Source organism: Caenorhabditis briggsae (genome assembly GCF_000004555.2).
Source record: "Caenorhabditis briggsae complete genome, chrV, whole genome shotgun sequence".
Classification (NCBI taxonomy): Eukaryota; Metazoa; Nematoda; class Chromadorea; order Rhabditida; family Rhabditidae; genus Caenorhabditis; species Caenorhabditis briggsae.
Window position 1 is genome coordinate 4275850 of NC_013488.2, and position 13262 is coordinate 4289111.

Below are 13262 nucleotides of genomic sequence, written 5' to 3' on the forward strand. Positions count from 1 at the left end.
TTACATGTTTAACGGTAGCCCAACAGCTGATGACGGGTATGAAAAGAGCGAAATATTTAAAGAAGGCAAGAAATCAGAAAAACAATTTCTAGATGTTCTGCTTAGAGAACCCCTAGGAGGAGCTTAACTGATAAGAAACAATTAAGGGCTACAGCGCCGCTACCGGCTGACCTACGTGGACCCGAAACCAACTGTCGACCGATGGAATACATAAGCTTGACGCGATTTTGTTCCCCAAACTGTCCTTTACTTTTTCCCTTCTCAACTCCTTTACAACTCATGCCCACCTTTCATTGCTTGTGTATAATACGATGCAATATAAATCATGATAAGAATATCCATTCCAGGATATAAAGCAAATGCGCTCAAACATGTTCCAGTTGGGAAACTAATTTCAATGTCGAGATAAGGGACGAAATAAAGAATAAAAACTGGGAAGAATAGGGTCAGTGTAGGTGTTGTGATCTGAAGTATGAGAGCATGATAGAATTGCCGATGCATTTGTTGCATTTTCGATGAAAGAATTGACAGTTTCTTATGCATTTTTAACCCCATCAAAACAGCACAGTAAATGATGTTGGAATATTGGATGGACTGAAATTCGGAGTGAATTAAAGTTAATTGAAGATAATTTTAGCAATTACCAGAAACGAGGCCATGAGAAATAGTCCAAAAGAATTGGAGAATCTGATGAGCCCTTCTTTATCGTAAGCCACTACTAATAATAATGGTTGTTCGGATAGAATAACTCCATAGCTCTCATACACATCTGGTCCCAAATATTCCAACGAGTAGTTGTCAGGTTGGTTGAAAACGAAACATGCAAGGAACCAACAAGATCCTCCAGATAACATGTAGAGGATTGGGAAAATGAAGCGGGGACCATCAAAGAATTTTTTGATGTAACGAGGTCTAAGACAAATTTTGATTTGGTTGGTACTATAAAAAAACTAACCGAAAAACTGCCCAATATCTGTAGGCGAACTGCAGAGATAATACAGAAATCGTGCAACCGTATAATGCAACGTATAACGCCAGCAAAAATGTGTTAAAACTTAGAGAGAAACTCTCAAAAGACGACAGGCGAAACAAAACGAACCCTTGGTTATAAGAATGAAAAAACTAAAACACTTACAGTGTCTGTCTGTGCATGAATTCTAAACTTACTGGATCGATAAGAAACTCGAATGAAGCAAAAAAGAAACCGGTGACAGGGAGTAAAAGAAGGAGATATCTGTAGCTTCCAACTTTCTCTTTCACATAGAAAATCGTTAGTATCAAGAATAGCGTAGTGGAGAAAGAAGTGACAAAAAATCCAACTCTTGCTATCAAATGAGCAAGATTTACCCACGGAGTAAACTTCATTGCGTTGTGATGACTCTGTGTGATAAAATTATGAGCATTGAAAAGAGAAGTTGTATTATTATGTACCGGATGTTATTAGTAGTTGTCTAGACAGATAGTCCTGATTTGACGAAAAGACAACGAACATCTGAGATCGTTATCATGTCTATTTCTATTACAGTAAGGCCTGTAATAAAAGAGCCCTACACTGTCAAATTTCTGTTAATTTTTTTGGTTCATATGCAAGATACCAAAATTTTGTCAACTGATAAAATGATTGTGAATTTAGGATGAACATTTTATCAGTTGGCCATCATTTCTTTTATTGAAAAAAGCTGAGAAAAAATGGCTCAAAGTTAATAATTAGAGTGTCTCTCTATTACAGGTTTCACGGTAATTTCGCAGGAAAACAAAACGACATACGTACTCGATGGTATTCTTCCATGCGAGGGTCATTTCTTATAATTGGAAGTCTTATTACAAATTTTAATGATTCGAAATTCTCAAAAATTGTATGTGACGTTTATCAACTTTTTAAATGAAAACAAATGAATTAAAACAAATTGAAAAGTCTTCTTCAGAACAACACTGCATTTTGAACATTCACAGTTGTAGTATTCTGAGTCCAAGTCACTGTAAATTGTATCTTATCGACACTTTTCTTGAAAACATCTGAAAAAAAAACGTTTTCCAAATTACCTACCTTTACAACTCACTTCTTATAGCTTTTCTATAGTCCTGCACAACATACATTACTATACACGCATCCAGAGCTGGGTACAAAACGAGTCCAGATGTAAATATGCCACTAGGGAAATCGAAATGAAGATTCAAAAATGGAAGATTATTGACCATCATAATTGGTAAGAACAAAGTAAAAGTTGGTGTTACAACTTGAAGAATCAGTGTTTTATAAAATTGTTTATGTTGAATTCTCAATGTTGAAGATAGTAATTGAAGCTTGGTTTCCATGTTTAAGTACATTCTAACCGCACAGTATATTATTATAGTATACTGTACGGACATAATAAATGTCATATTCAAGGTGCATAAAACATTCCACCACCTGATAGAACCATCTGCGTCGTAAACTACTAGAGCTACCCCTGCTATTTCAGAAATATCCATGTTATATTTTTCAAGCATTTCGATTCTAAAGTAGCTAATGGAATAATCATCAAACTCAAGGAAGTAATGCATTCCCATCGCCCATTGAATAGCAAATAGAAGAGCGAAGAATATGCAAATAAGGAATCTCCATCCTCCAAAAAATCGGAGTTTGGATTCGCTGAAACAAAATATCTATTCGGTATATGCTGATGAAACATCAATCAGTTTCCTTTACCGTCAACTTTGAGCTCATATATCTAATTTTTTGTTATAGGTATCAGTTATTGTTCAACCGACCAAATGTTTTTGACATTATAATAATCATATTGTCAGTTTATCACGTTTTGCAATACCTTACAGGAAATGAGAAGTGTAAGCTCAAAGTGGACGCTTTGGGTGCCGTTCTATTAGAATGTTTGCGGCAACTTACTGAAAAAGTGCACAATACCGGTACACAAACTGTACAGACAACATGGATGTTGTTAGGGAATAGCTCCCCGTATATAAAGGTAACAACCAATTCATAAAAGACGTACTCAGGTCGAATGGGCGACTGATGGCATAAAAAATCCAGCCAGCATTGTGAGAGTAGACATTCTGAGCTTATTACCTTCATGATGATCATATTACCACCCAAATTACCAATTTTAGAACAACCTCCGTTGAAGCAAAAAATATTCCAAAACTCGCAAATGTTACCAGTAGGTTTTTATAACTTCCAAAGTTACGAGTTATTTCAAATATTGTCAGATAAACGAGAAGGGAACATAAGAAAGTTGTTAGGAAAAAACCGGCAAGTGCAATATTCTGAGCATATCTGGAGTAGTGAATATACGGTTCATCAATATTCATCTTGAAATGCAAACTAAAAATGTAAGAATATTAACTGGTTAATCAACTGTATGAGACCAATTCCGTGAGAAAAGGATAACACTTTTTTCTCAATATTATGAAGAACCACTAGTAGACAGCTTCCGTACAGGAAATGAACCGCAAGACGAAAAGCACCTTCTTTTCAAGTGTCTCTCCGCTACCGGCTCATGGTCGACGCCCGCGGCTGACCAACGCAATACAATCTGGATTTAAACCCACAACTTTTTTTCTTTTTTTTTCAGAAATTCATTAATATAACCCATAATATACAAATCAAGAAATGTTCACTTTGAGAACTCAAGCAGTTTGAGAAATCAGTTGACATTGATAAAGTTTGTTTTGAAGTAAGTGCTGCTCCCCAGACTGGTGACAAGTCAATGCTCGATTTTGGCACAAAATTCGTACTTCTGGATCAATGCACTGAAAATCAGGAAGAGTTCCATTCGAGCCAATCCTTCTCCAAAACAGTTTCTCTTTCCGATAGTGAATGGGATGATTTTTTCTAGCACTGCCTGAATATCCAATTCTTAAAGAATGGCATCTTTTGATTACTTCAACACTGAAAGAGAAATAGACCCTCAATCTGCAACACTGTCATTCAAAGCAACAATTCATGGTTCAGATGCTCCCTATGTCTTCGGTGATGCAATCGTGAGCGTGTCCAATCCAACTGAATAACAGTTGAGTGATAGATATAATGGGGCAATTCGTAGCAAGTTTTGTCATATGCAGTTCTAAAAAGGATTACTGATATGAAAATTTATATTTGAGAAACCCTAACGGACTAAGTGACTGTGGAAAATGGGAGAAATTCGACCTCCGCCAACCAGACAGATATTTTAAAATCGATTACCCAAAATGTGAAATGAGAGATAACTTTCAAAATGGAGATTTGGAAATATACAAAAAAAACCGGCGGACGATGTTAGATATCGAATGTCCCTGTTGAATGAATCTTTTTGGATTTTACACCGGTATTACGATTGTTGTTCTATGAATAAAACTCTCAAAACGATTCCGAATACTATTTTAGCATTTCCATTTCAATAAACAGATCCATTCAATAACATGATTCAAAAACTCTTTTCAAGTGAAATTTAAGAATAAATTCGTAGAGAGCTGTCGAACTTGGTTTAGATAGGCAGTAAAACTGCAACAGGGAGTCTGGGACATACTTTGTACTTCCAGAAAAACTTGAAAGTGCTTGAGTACTACCTGGATTTGTCATATTTGAATGAAAACATCTTTTCAAAAATTTGTGAAAAAAATATTTCGAACGATTTTCATTTTTTGAAAATGGTCGAAAAAAAATTACGGGAAAACCAGGTCGAGAAAATGTTTCCTATGTCGTTTAGATCTGATTTTCTATATTAAAATTATGGGTTATATTATTATAAAGGTCTGATTTTCTATATTATTCCATGGATCGAATTTGCTGTGAAGCGATTTGAAAAAATAACATTTATAAATATGTGAGCTTAAAAACCTCCGATAAATACTGTAAATTTTTCCATTGAGAGAAAACATGAACAGTTATCGGAAAGCGTAAAGCATTGTTATATACCAATCTGACAATTCCAACATCTCATTCTCTTACACACCCTAAACATTTCATCGCAATAAACTGTCGACTTGTCTAATTCTCCACTCTCTCTTTGTGTTTGTACTTGTTAATCTTTTTTCTTGTCTGTCAGACACACTTTTTTCTGTGTGGTTTATGTCTGATTTTATATATAAGTGCGACATTTTTCAGAAGAAATAAATCATTTGATTTTTCTCATAATGGGTGGGTTTCTTTCTCATTTGAAGCCCGAAAAAAACCAAGAAGTGCTGAATGCCAGCTGTGGACCGATTCGAGGAAATATCAATAAACATGTTTGTTTGAAAAAGTAAATAAAAAAGATCGAAAACTACTTCTAGGGAGAGAAAATTGTTGATGGCTATCTTGGAATTCCCTACGCGAAACCTCCTGTCCGGTTCGAAAAGTCTGTGGCTGCTCAAAAATGGACCGAACCTCTCGATTGCTACAAGTACGGTCCTGGATGTCCACAGTCTGGAAACTTCTCCGTCGTAGGTTTTGTTCTTCAAAACTCATTAAAAAAATATTTTTCAGATATTTTTAGAATATTTTTCAGATATGTGTCATGACTGGATGACATTCGACGAGGACAAATGTTTGAACCTGAATGTTTTTGCCCCGAGATGGAAATCTGATGAGTTTGTAAGTTTGGGCTCTGAAGAATCCTGTTAAATAATACCAGTCGGTTTGAGCCCCCTGCTGGGGGCTCAACCTCCTGGGTTTTGTTTACTTTATCTTACATTTGAATTCCTAATTTCAGAAATTCCCACTTTCCGTGTGTCCGAAATTTCCGAGTTTCTTCATTTTCAAAAATTATATTTTCTCGATATCGGAATTTTCGAATACCGTACTTTCTCGAATAGATGCCCACATGTAGAATCTCTTGTTTTTTCTAGAATGTTCCAGGATTTTCTGATTACAGATTGTTAGGGTTTCAGAAATTCAGATATTAAAAAAACCCACACACAGCCCTAATTCTAAGCCTTTGGTTTCAGATCACCTTGAAAAAATAGGGAAGTGATTACAATACCTGTATACTTATAGAGAACGCTTCACCTTTTTTTCTGGAGAGTTAGAATATTATTAGCAGAGAGAAATTTCCGTGAGAAAAGGATATCTCTTTTTTTTTCTCAATATTATTAAGAACCACTAGTGGACATTTTTCGTACAGGAAATGAACCGGAAAACAATAAAGCACCTTCTTTTTCAAGTATCGGCTCAGCTGCGCGGTCGACACCAGTGGCTGACCATAATGATGTATGAGAACTACAATCAAAATTCGAAACCATACCCGGCTAGTGAGAGTTTTTTTTTTCAAAATTTCATTTATATAACCCATAATATACAAACCAACAAATGTACAATTTGATAGTTCAAGCAGTTTGAGGAACCAATTGACATCTATACGGTTTTGAAGTAAGCACTCCTCCCCAGACTGGTGACAAATCAATACTCGATTTTGGCACAAATTCGTACTTCTGAATCAGAGCACTGAAAATCAGGAAGAGCTCCATTCGAGCCAGCCCTTCTCCAAGACAATTCCTCTTTCCAATACTGAATGGGATGGTTTTTTCTAGCACAGCCTTATCCATAGTTCTTCCATCAGCTTGAAAATAACGACTCGGGTTAAATTTGTGGCTTTCAATAAAGACTGGATCGTTTCTTTGAATGGACCATAATTGACCAATGCAATTTGTTCCAGTTGGCACTTTGTAGCCCTTGATGTTGATTTCCTTGGTGTCTGGAAACTAATTTATGAGGTTCTCATAAAGATTTTAAACATACTAAAGTGAGTTCCCAACATTGGAATCATATTCGAGTGTCGTTGAACTTCATGAATCACTGCTTGAGTGTATGGCATATTTGGTTTGTCTGACATTGAAGGTAATTGGTTGGTTCCCACAACATCGAAAATTTCTTTACGAACTTTGTCTTGTATTTCCGGATACTTCATCATATAGGTAAGATGCCATCGAAGTGAGTTTGAAGTGGTCTCCATTCCAGCAATCCAGAAGTCAAGAACTGATGCACAAAGTTGGGTCATGCTGAAATGTCACAATGATTTTTTTTGCGTAATTTTGAGAGTAGATTGGGAGTAGAGTCACTAACTTCAATTCGGGATTTCCAGCTTGATTGATTTGCTTCATATAGGCATGTACAAAATTTTCAGGCTCACTATGCTCGTCATACTCCTTTATCTGACTGGCTACCTCATCCTCGATGAACTTGTGGTACTGAAAAGATCCCATCTGATATATTCCAGGTTTTTTAAAAACTTACGTTTTAATATTTCTTTTGATGCTATGATAACCCATTTCTCCAATGATTGGGACATGTCTTAACCACGGCCAGGCAGCGATCAAAAGTTGTGGACGACCAGAAAGATTTTTCAAGTGTCTATCCACAATCATCACAAACTTTTGAAATTTTTCCGTGTCTTTATAACTATAGTGATAGCCGAACAAGCTCTCATTGATCACATTTCCGACACAAAGCTGAATAGGCCAGTACATATCAACATCCGTTTTATCCTTGATGTTATCCAGCTGTTGGAGCATTTCATGGACCGATCGTGTCACTTGCTCTTCCATCAAGTTTCGGCCAAGTCCAAAATCTCGGAGAATTTTCAATGAAGTTCTTCTTTGAACTCTCCAAGTATCTGCATTAGAGAAAACAATTCCAGTATCCACATCTGGGTGTAGAAGTGTTTCTGGAGGACGGAGACCACGTGTGATGAACGCGTCGCCTGAAGTATTGAAGTTCATCTTTCAAAAAAGCTCAATTCCCTTTCCAAACAAGTCAGTACCTTGTGTCACAAAAGCTTCCTTTAAATGATCATAATCCGTGATGACTACCGACGGCGTTGGTGTCCAAAGTGTGAAGCATGGACCATAGGTTTTGGCCAAATCGTCATAAAACGTTTGTATGTGGGTTGCGGGGAACTAAACTTTATTTTTCTTTACATCCCAGACCAATGAACAAACCTGTAGTAAATTCCCGACAAATGGAAGTGGAAGTGGTCCTTTTGGATATTTGCTAACCTTCCAGTAGAAATGAACAATGTACGCGGCTATGAATGAGAAAAATGCGACGATGAACACACTCATTTTTGAATCGGTATAAACAATTTTCACCAGACATTCTTTTATATAGGCTTCTCTGTTTTCTAGTAACACTAGTCACAATAACTAGAGAACTTCCTTATCGTCTCTGACTGTCTTCGAAAACATGGTCAAAGGTTGTTGGTCGCAAGCGATTTTTGAATCGGAGTTTTTGTTTTCTGTGTGTTTTACTTTAGTCACAAATACAACATAGTTTTGTATTTTTAAACAAAAACTTCAATTATTTAATGTTGAAATACTTGAATTGGATCTTAAAAAAGCGTAGAAAAATATGTAGATTCACAAAGTAAAACGTCTTTGAAAAATTTAAAAAAAACCTCTTCTTGTTTTCAATCAAACTAAAAGTTGTGAAAAGAACATGAAGCTCTCTACAGAAAATTTGTATCTCTATTCGTGAACAACAATTTTTGTAGTTATCATTTGAACTTCTGGCGAATCAACTTTCCTTGTTTTTCCAATCATATCAAAGACCGCGTCCCGATATGGTCGACGCACCATAATCATCACAATTGTAGAAATAAATCCATGAGTTGATACACAAGTCATTGAGATATTTGTCAGGGCCTGGTTATGATAGTTCAGTATAATTGCAGAGAAAAATATCCCAGTGGAAGTATGATAGTAATCAGAGGTACACAGGTTTGTAGGAATAATGCCACAAGGAACATCTTCTGCATTTGAACTGTTTTTTGAAAGACTCTAGAATTCTTCAATTTTTCGATATATCGTGTGCAGGGAGCACGAATAATAGAATGCATTTTGTAGAAATGGTTATGAAATTTGCTATCATTAGATAGGCATGAAACCCGATTTTGTTAGATACCACAAAAATCGGAGCTGTTTTTAAATAGTCCGGAAGGCATGGAATGTTCTGGATAGGTTTTTCAATTTGTTAAAAAAACTGTTTCATCTTACCGCTCTTAATTTTTCGAACGCAGATTCTTGGTCCGGAAATAGGAAGTAAAAAGTGGAATTTCCGATAATGAAATATAAATAGTGTCCGTACAACAACATTACTTTTTTTGTCAAAATTTTAGCAATGCAACTCTGTTGCAGAACAAATATTAGGTGTGTTTATAGAGAAATCTGCAAAACCAGAGAATATAAAATGCTTCGATATTTGTGCTAATAGTTTGAACACTCATTTCCTGAAACGGAATTGCCAGACTGTCTCAGACGGACCGAAAACAGGAAAAATGTTGATTGAATTATCTGAAAATGTGTTAGTTCCGCACAATGCCAAAAATATAGGAAACAAAAAAAAGTAATTTTGGATGGAAAATTGAATAAAAAATGGTGAATGAGTTAGGATAAAATAAAATATGACTCTGAAATTTTCTAGAAAATACCAAGAATCATTATCATGCGTCATAAAGATAGGTCTCTCTCCCAAATGAGTTTTTTGAAAAGAACCGAAAAGCTGAAGAAAGCAACTCTTGCGTTCGAGATCTGACGCACAGGGCGGCGCACACGGCTACTCACAGGGCTCCAAAGTTTTCACATTTCTCATTTTTTGAAAATTCAAAATTCTCCCTTTCGCCAGATGATCATTTTTCTGCTTCTGGATTTCTAGAGATCTGCTCCACGTCTTCTGTGTTTGGAGCTTAGGCAACGCTTGCGTTCGAGATCTGACACGGCTCAAAATTCACTTTTAAGGTCGTGTCATAAAGAAGATCACATGTATTACAGATTGTTAGAAATACAAATAAAATATGTTTACCATCAAGAAAATAAACTAAAAAGTAATTAAGTTTCATCAATCAATGATTTTTATGTTCTTTGTCGGTAAACCAGGGCCATGGTCGACCTTCATCATCGGGCTGACAATTTTTGATATCCCAATCGGATCGGTTCATGATTCTGTCGAATTGTCTGAAAATGTGAAAGTAAAATTTGAATAAAACACATTTCCAACCCACTTATTAAAAAGTTCCCGGTTCTCCTCAGACAGCTCATGGGGTCCAAATTTTTTCATACTTTTCTCCAGTATCCGATTATTCTTTCCCCATTTACTACTTGTTCTCTCTTTTTCATAAGCATAATATCTAATCAGTTCTTGCAGTTCCTCTTCAAACTCTTCAAAGTTTTCACATTTCTCATCTTTTGGAAATTCAGAACTCTCCCTTTTATCAGATGATCCTTTTTCTGCTTCTGGATTTCTATTGACCTGCTCCACGTCTTCTGTGTTTGGAGCAAAATAACTTTTAGACATCTCTTGCGTTCGAGATCTGACCCATATACGCATTTTAGGATTGCCTAAAGCTCTTGGCATAATTGGAAGACAATAGGAACACTGGTAGAACACACGTCGACAAGCTCCTTGGTTATGAATGAATCTTTCAATCTAAAAAAGTTTGTTTGAATTTTCAAAAAAATCTGAAAAATCACCTTTGGAAGTTTCGGAAGAATACAGTTGACTTGACAGAACTCTAATACTGTCAACATGTCACTAGTTTCTAGAGTTCTATTCCCTGATAGTTTTTTCATTATGGTATACGCATAATCGGCGAACTTCATAATATTCGGAAACGCATTCTCCAGTCCAAGATACTTTACGTTTTGTTCTACATCTTTCAATGTGAATCCTGTTTCCGGAACCTCATTTATCATATCCACTCGCGAGGATCCCAAGTGTTTCTCAAAATAATCCTCACACTGTTTTCTGACACTTTCAGATTTTTCAGTATCGATGAAGAACGGGCCAAGTCTTTCGTTAAAGGTTCCAGCGAGATCATTGAAACAATCTTCGACAATTGACCAATTATTTTGATTGATCTTTTGGAAGACATTCTGAACCGAACACATATCACGAAAAATTTCCATAAGAAGATCCGAAGCCAGAATGCAATGTCTTCCGTCAAACGTTGGAATCGGAACGGCTCGTCGGAATGTTTGGATCATTGACATTCTGACAAACTGAAAGATATGGAAAATTGGTTGAAAACATCGGAACTCGAGAAGGGAAGTTTAAGCCAACTATACTGTCAATTTAGCATCAATTATTTCGTTTTCTTTAAGCTATATTACAATTTTGTAAACCGAAAAGTGAAGCTGATATTATGACAAGTATTTTGACTTTGATCTGAGGATACATCCCTGAAAACCAGGGAAATACCGTGAACTTAAACAATTTTGGTTTCAGAACCAATCACCATACCTCTGCATTTTTTAAGAAGTACGTTCCGAATTTGTGCGACATCACAGTTTCATAAACTCCAGTTTTTATGATCTTCTCCCTCATTTCCTTCAAATCCTTCAATTCATAATACGCCAGTTTTCGGTTTTGTGTTTTAGCGAGCTCAAACTCATAATCCATAATTAACATTGTTTCATCATTTACAAAGCATCGAATTATATCGGGTTCATCTATTGGTTTTGATATCGAGCTCGGCTTGAAAATCTCTGGATGAGATCCGATAAATTCATTTAAAATCTCGACAATCGTCCCAGTCCAAACACAATATTCGCCATAAATGTTTTGGCTCACTAGTGAAGCTATTTGGTTTTCGTACTCTTTGAAGACATCCATAAGTGGCTTAATATCTTGGTCGTGTCGAGATTTCAACATGTCCGCCATTCTCCCACAGAACTGTTCACGACTAATTTCAGGGAGTTTCTTAAAATACATATCTTCGCCCTTTTGGAAAAGTCTCTCGAAATACAAAACATACAGTACCCGGACAACAATATAATATCAAAAAATCGATAAATTTAACTCTCACCCCAAACGCCTCATCAAGTCTTCCCTGAACTTGTCTGAGCACATCTCCATCGACCAGTGCTAATTCGAAATTTCCGTTTCCAAGTTCTCTTTCTTTATTTTTGAGATAAAACGTAATCAATGACATGAAAAGCGGACTATGTTTAACTTTTTCCGATACAATCTGTCCCAGAAAAATCAGAAAGTCGTGTTTGTAGGCAAACGTTTTGTCCGCGTCAGTCATACTAGAGTAGACGTAGGTATCCATCTGAAAGACTCATTTTTTTTCGATAACCGTAGAATTTGTAATAAAAGGCCCTCTAACTTTTTACTTTGAGATAATTTTTCCCGGTCCTTGTTAAAGATATGAAAAATTTGTAAACTGATGAACTTTTTATCATAAAAACAAAAGTGTTTTGTCAGTTGACACCATTTTGGTCTCTGTTACAGGACAAGAGATTATTGGGTCCAAAATTGACAGTATATATCTGTTACAGGTTTTGCAGCGTACTCTCAATTTCAGCTCCTAAAACTCGGCTCTTACATTATAAGGAACCGTCATTCCTATCTCAAACTTATTGTCGCTTCCCGGGAACGATTTGAATTTTGCAAGGTTATCGATGGTCCCAATTGAATTCATATAGAGCTTGCGTCTGATGTCAGGAATGGTGTATCCATTTGGGGTTAGTTGAAGCGATTTCAGGATTTCCGCCGGGAAAAAATAACGGAGCAGAGGTGATGGTTTTAAGTTCGGGTCGGACATACCTGAAAAAAATGGATTCAAGAAATTAATGAAATTTTAATGAAAAAAAGTGACGAAAATTCAAAAAATCTTAACGAAATCGATCAAATGTGCACAAAAAAGAGCGAAATAGAAAAAGAAACAAAAGGTAAAATTTGAGAAAATCAAACCTTGTCGAGAAGAAAAAACTTTACCCCGCGCGGGCTAAACTTTTATTTGGTAGATCAAAAGGTTTCTGAATTTCTCCATGTCTAGAACTTTGAAACAGAGAGACATGAAAGAAATTATTTGCTCTTGGTATTTCACTTTTTACAGAACTCGAGATAAGTAGTATCACATTGCACGCTCTCCCACAGAACAATTCCGAACTGCAAATTGATTTTTGATCTACAGAAAAAAAGTTTGGCGCGATCACAATTGCAGGTCTAAAACCATAATTTCAGAATTTTTTTATCTGATTTTGTGGTGATTGAAGATGATTCAAATGATTTTTTAAAAAATTATTAGTGGTTATAGATTCATGTATGGTCGTTTTTCGGAAGAAAAAAATGCCAAAAATGGTCATTTTGAAAGTTTTTTACAGAAAAAATCTATCTCCTCTTTCAGTTTTTGACATTTCTAGGAGTTCTATAGCTCAAAAAAACCACAATTATTTTTTCTACATTTTCTATGGATGAATTTTTAATTCGTCTTTTAAAACTTTTTTTATAATCAAAAAACAACGCAAAAATGTTATTTTGTGCAATTTCATAAGGTTTTTGAATTATAAAAAAAGTTTTATCAGACAAATTA

At 35.8% G+C, this 13262-nt stretch overlaps 5 protein-coding genes across 5 annotated transcripts; 1 reads left to right on the plus strand and 4 right to left on the minus strand.

The window, feature by feature from the left end:
- Positions 1 to 617: 617 nt before the first annotated feature.
- Positions 618 to 1365, minus strand: CBG01336 (the record flags this gene model as incomplete). Its single annotated transcript, XM_045236904.1, has 3 exons — positions 618 to 912; positions 956 to 984; positions 1168 to 1365. 3 exons carry the CDS (start codon positions 1363 to 1365, stop codon positions 618 to 620), a joined length of 522 nt encoding a protein of 173 aa, XP_045091808.1.
- A 556-nt stretch (positions 1366 to 1921) lies between these two features.
- Positions 1922 to 3306, minus strand: CBG01335 (the record flags this gene model as incomplete). The annotated part of the gene is made up of 4 exons (XM_002636044.1): positions 1922 to 2016; positions 2061 to 2632; positions 2885 to 3051; positions 3097 to 3306. The coding sequence occupies 4 exons, from the start codon at positions 3304 to 3306 to the stop codon at positions 1922 to 1924; spliced, it is 1044 nt and encodes a 347-aa protein (XP_002636090.1).
- Positions 3307 to 5109: 1803 nt separating this feature from the next.
- On the plus strand, positions 5110 to 5578 carry CBG01333 (the record flags this gene model as incomplete). The annotated part of the gene is made up of 3 exons (XM_045236906.1): positions 5110 to 5202; positions 5248 to 5397; positions 5441 to 5578. The coding sequence occupies 3 exons, from the start codon at positions 5110 to 5112 to the stop codon at positions 5576 to 5578; spliced, it is 381 nt and encodes a 126-aa protein (XP_045091807.1).
- Positions 5579 to 6279: 701 nt separating this feature from the next.
- CBG01332 lies at positions 6280 to 8013 on the minus strand (the record flags this gene model as incomplete). The annotated part of the gene is made up of 5 exons (XM_002636042.1): positions 6280 to 6647; positions 6692 to 6951; positions 7187 to 7652; positions 7713 to 7848; positions 7891 to 8013. 5 exons carry the CDS (start codon positions 8011 to 8013, stop codon positions 6280 to 6282), a joined length of 1353 nt encoding a protein of 450 aa, XP_002636088.1.
- A 1775-nt stretch (positions 8014 to 9788) lies between these two features.
- Positions 9789 to 12491, minus strand: CBG01331 (the record flags this gene model as incomplete). The annotated part of the gene is made up of 6 exons (XM_045236907.1): positions 9789 to 9900; positions 9948 to 10372; positions 10417 to 10944; positions 11186 to 11644; positions 11751 to 11996; positions 12273 to 12491. 6 exons carry the CDS (start codon positions 12489 to 12491, stop codon positions 9789 to 9791), a joined length of 1989 nt encoding a protein of 662 aa, XP_045091806.1.
- Between the last annotated feature and the right edge of the window lie 771 nt (positions 12492 to 13262).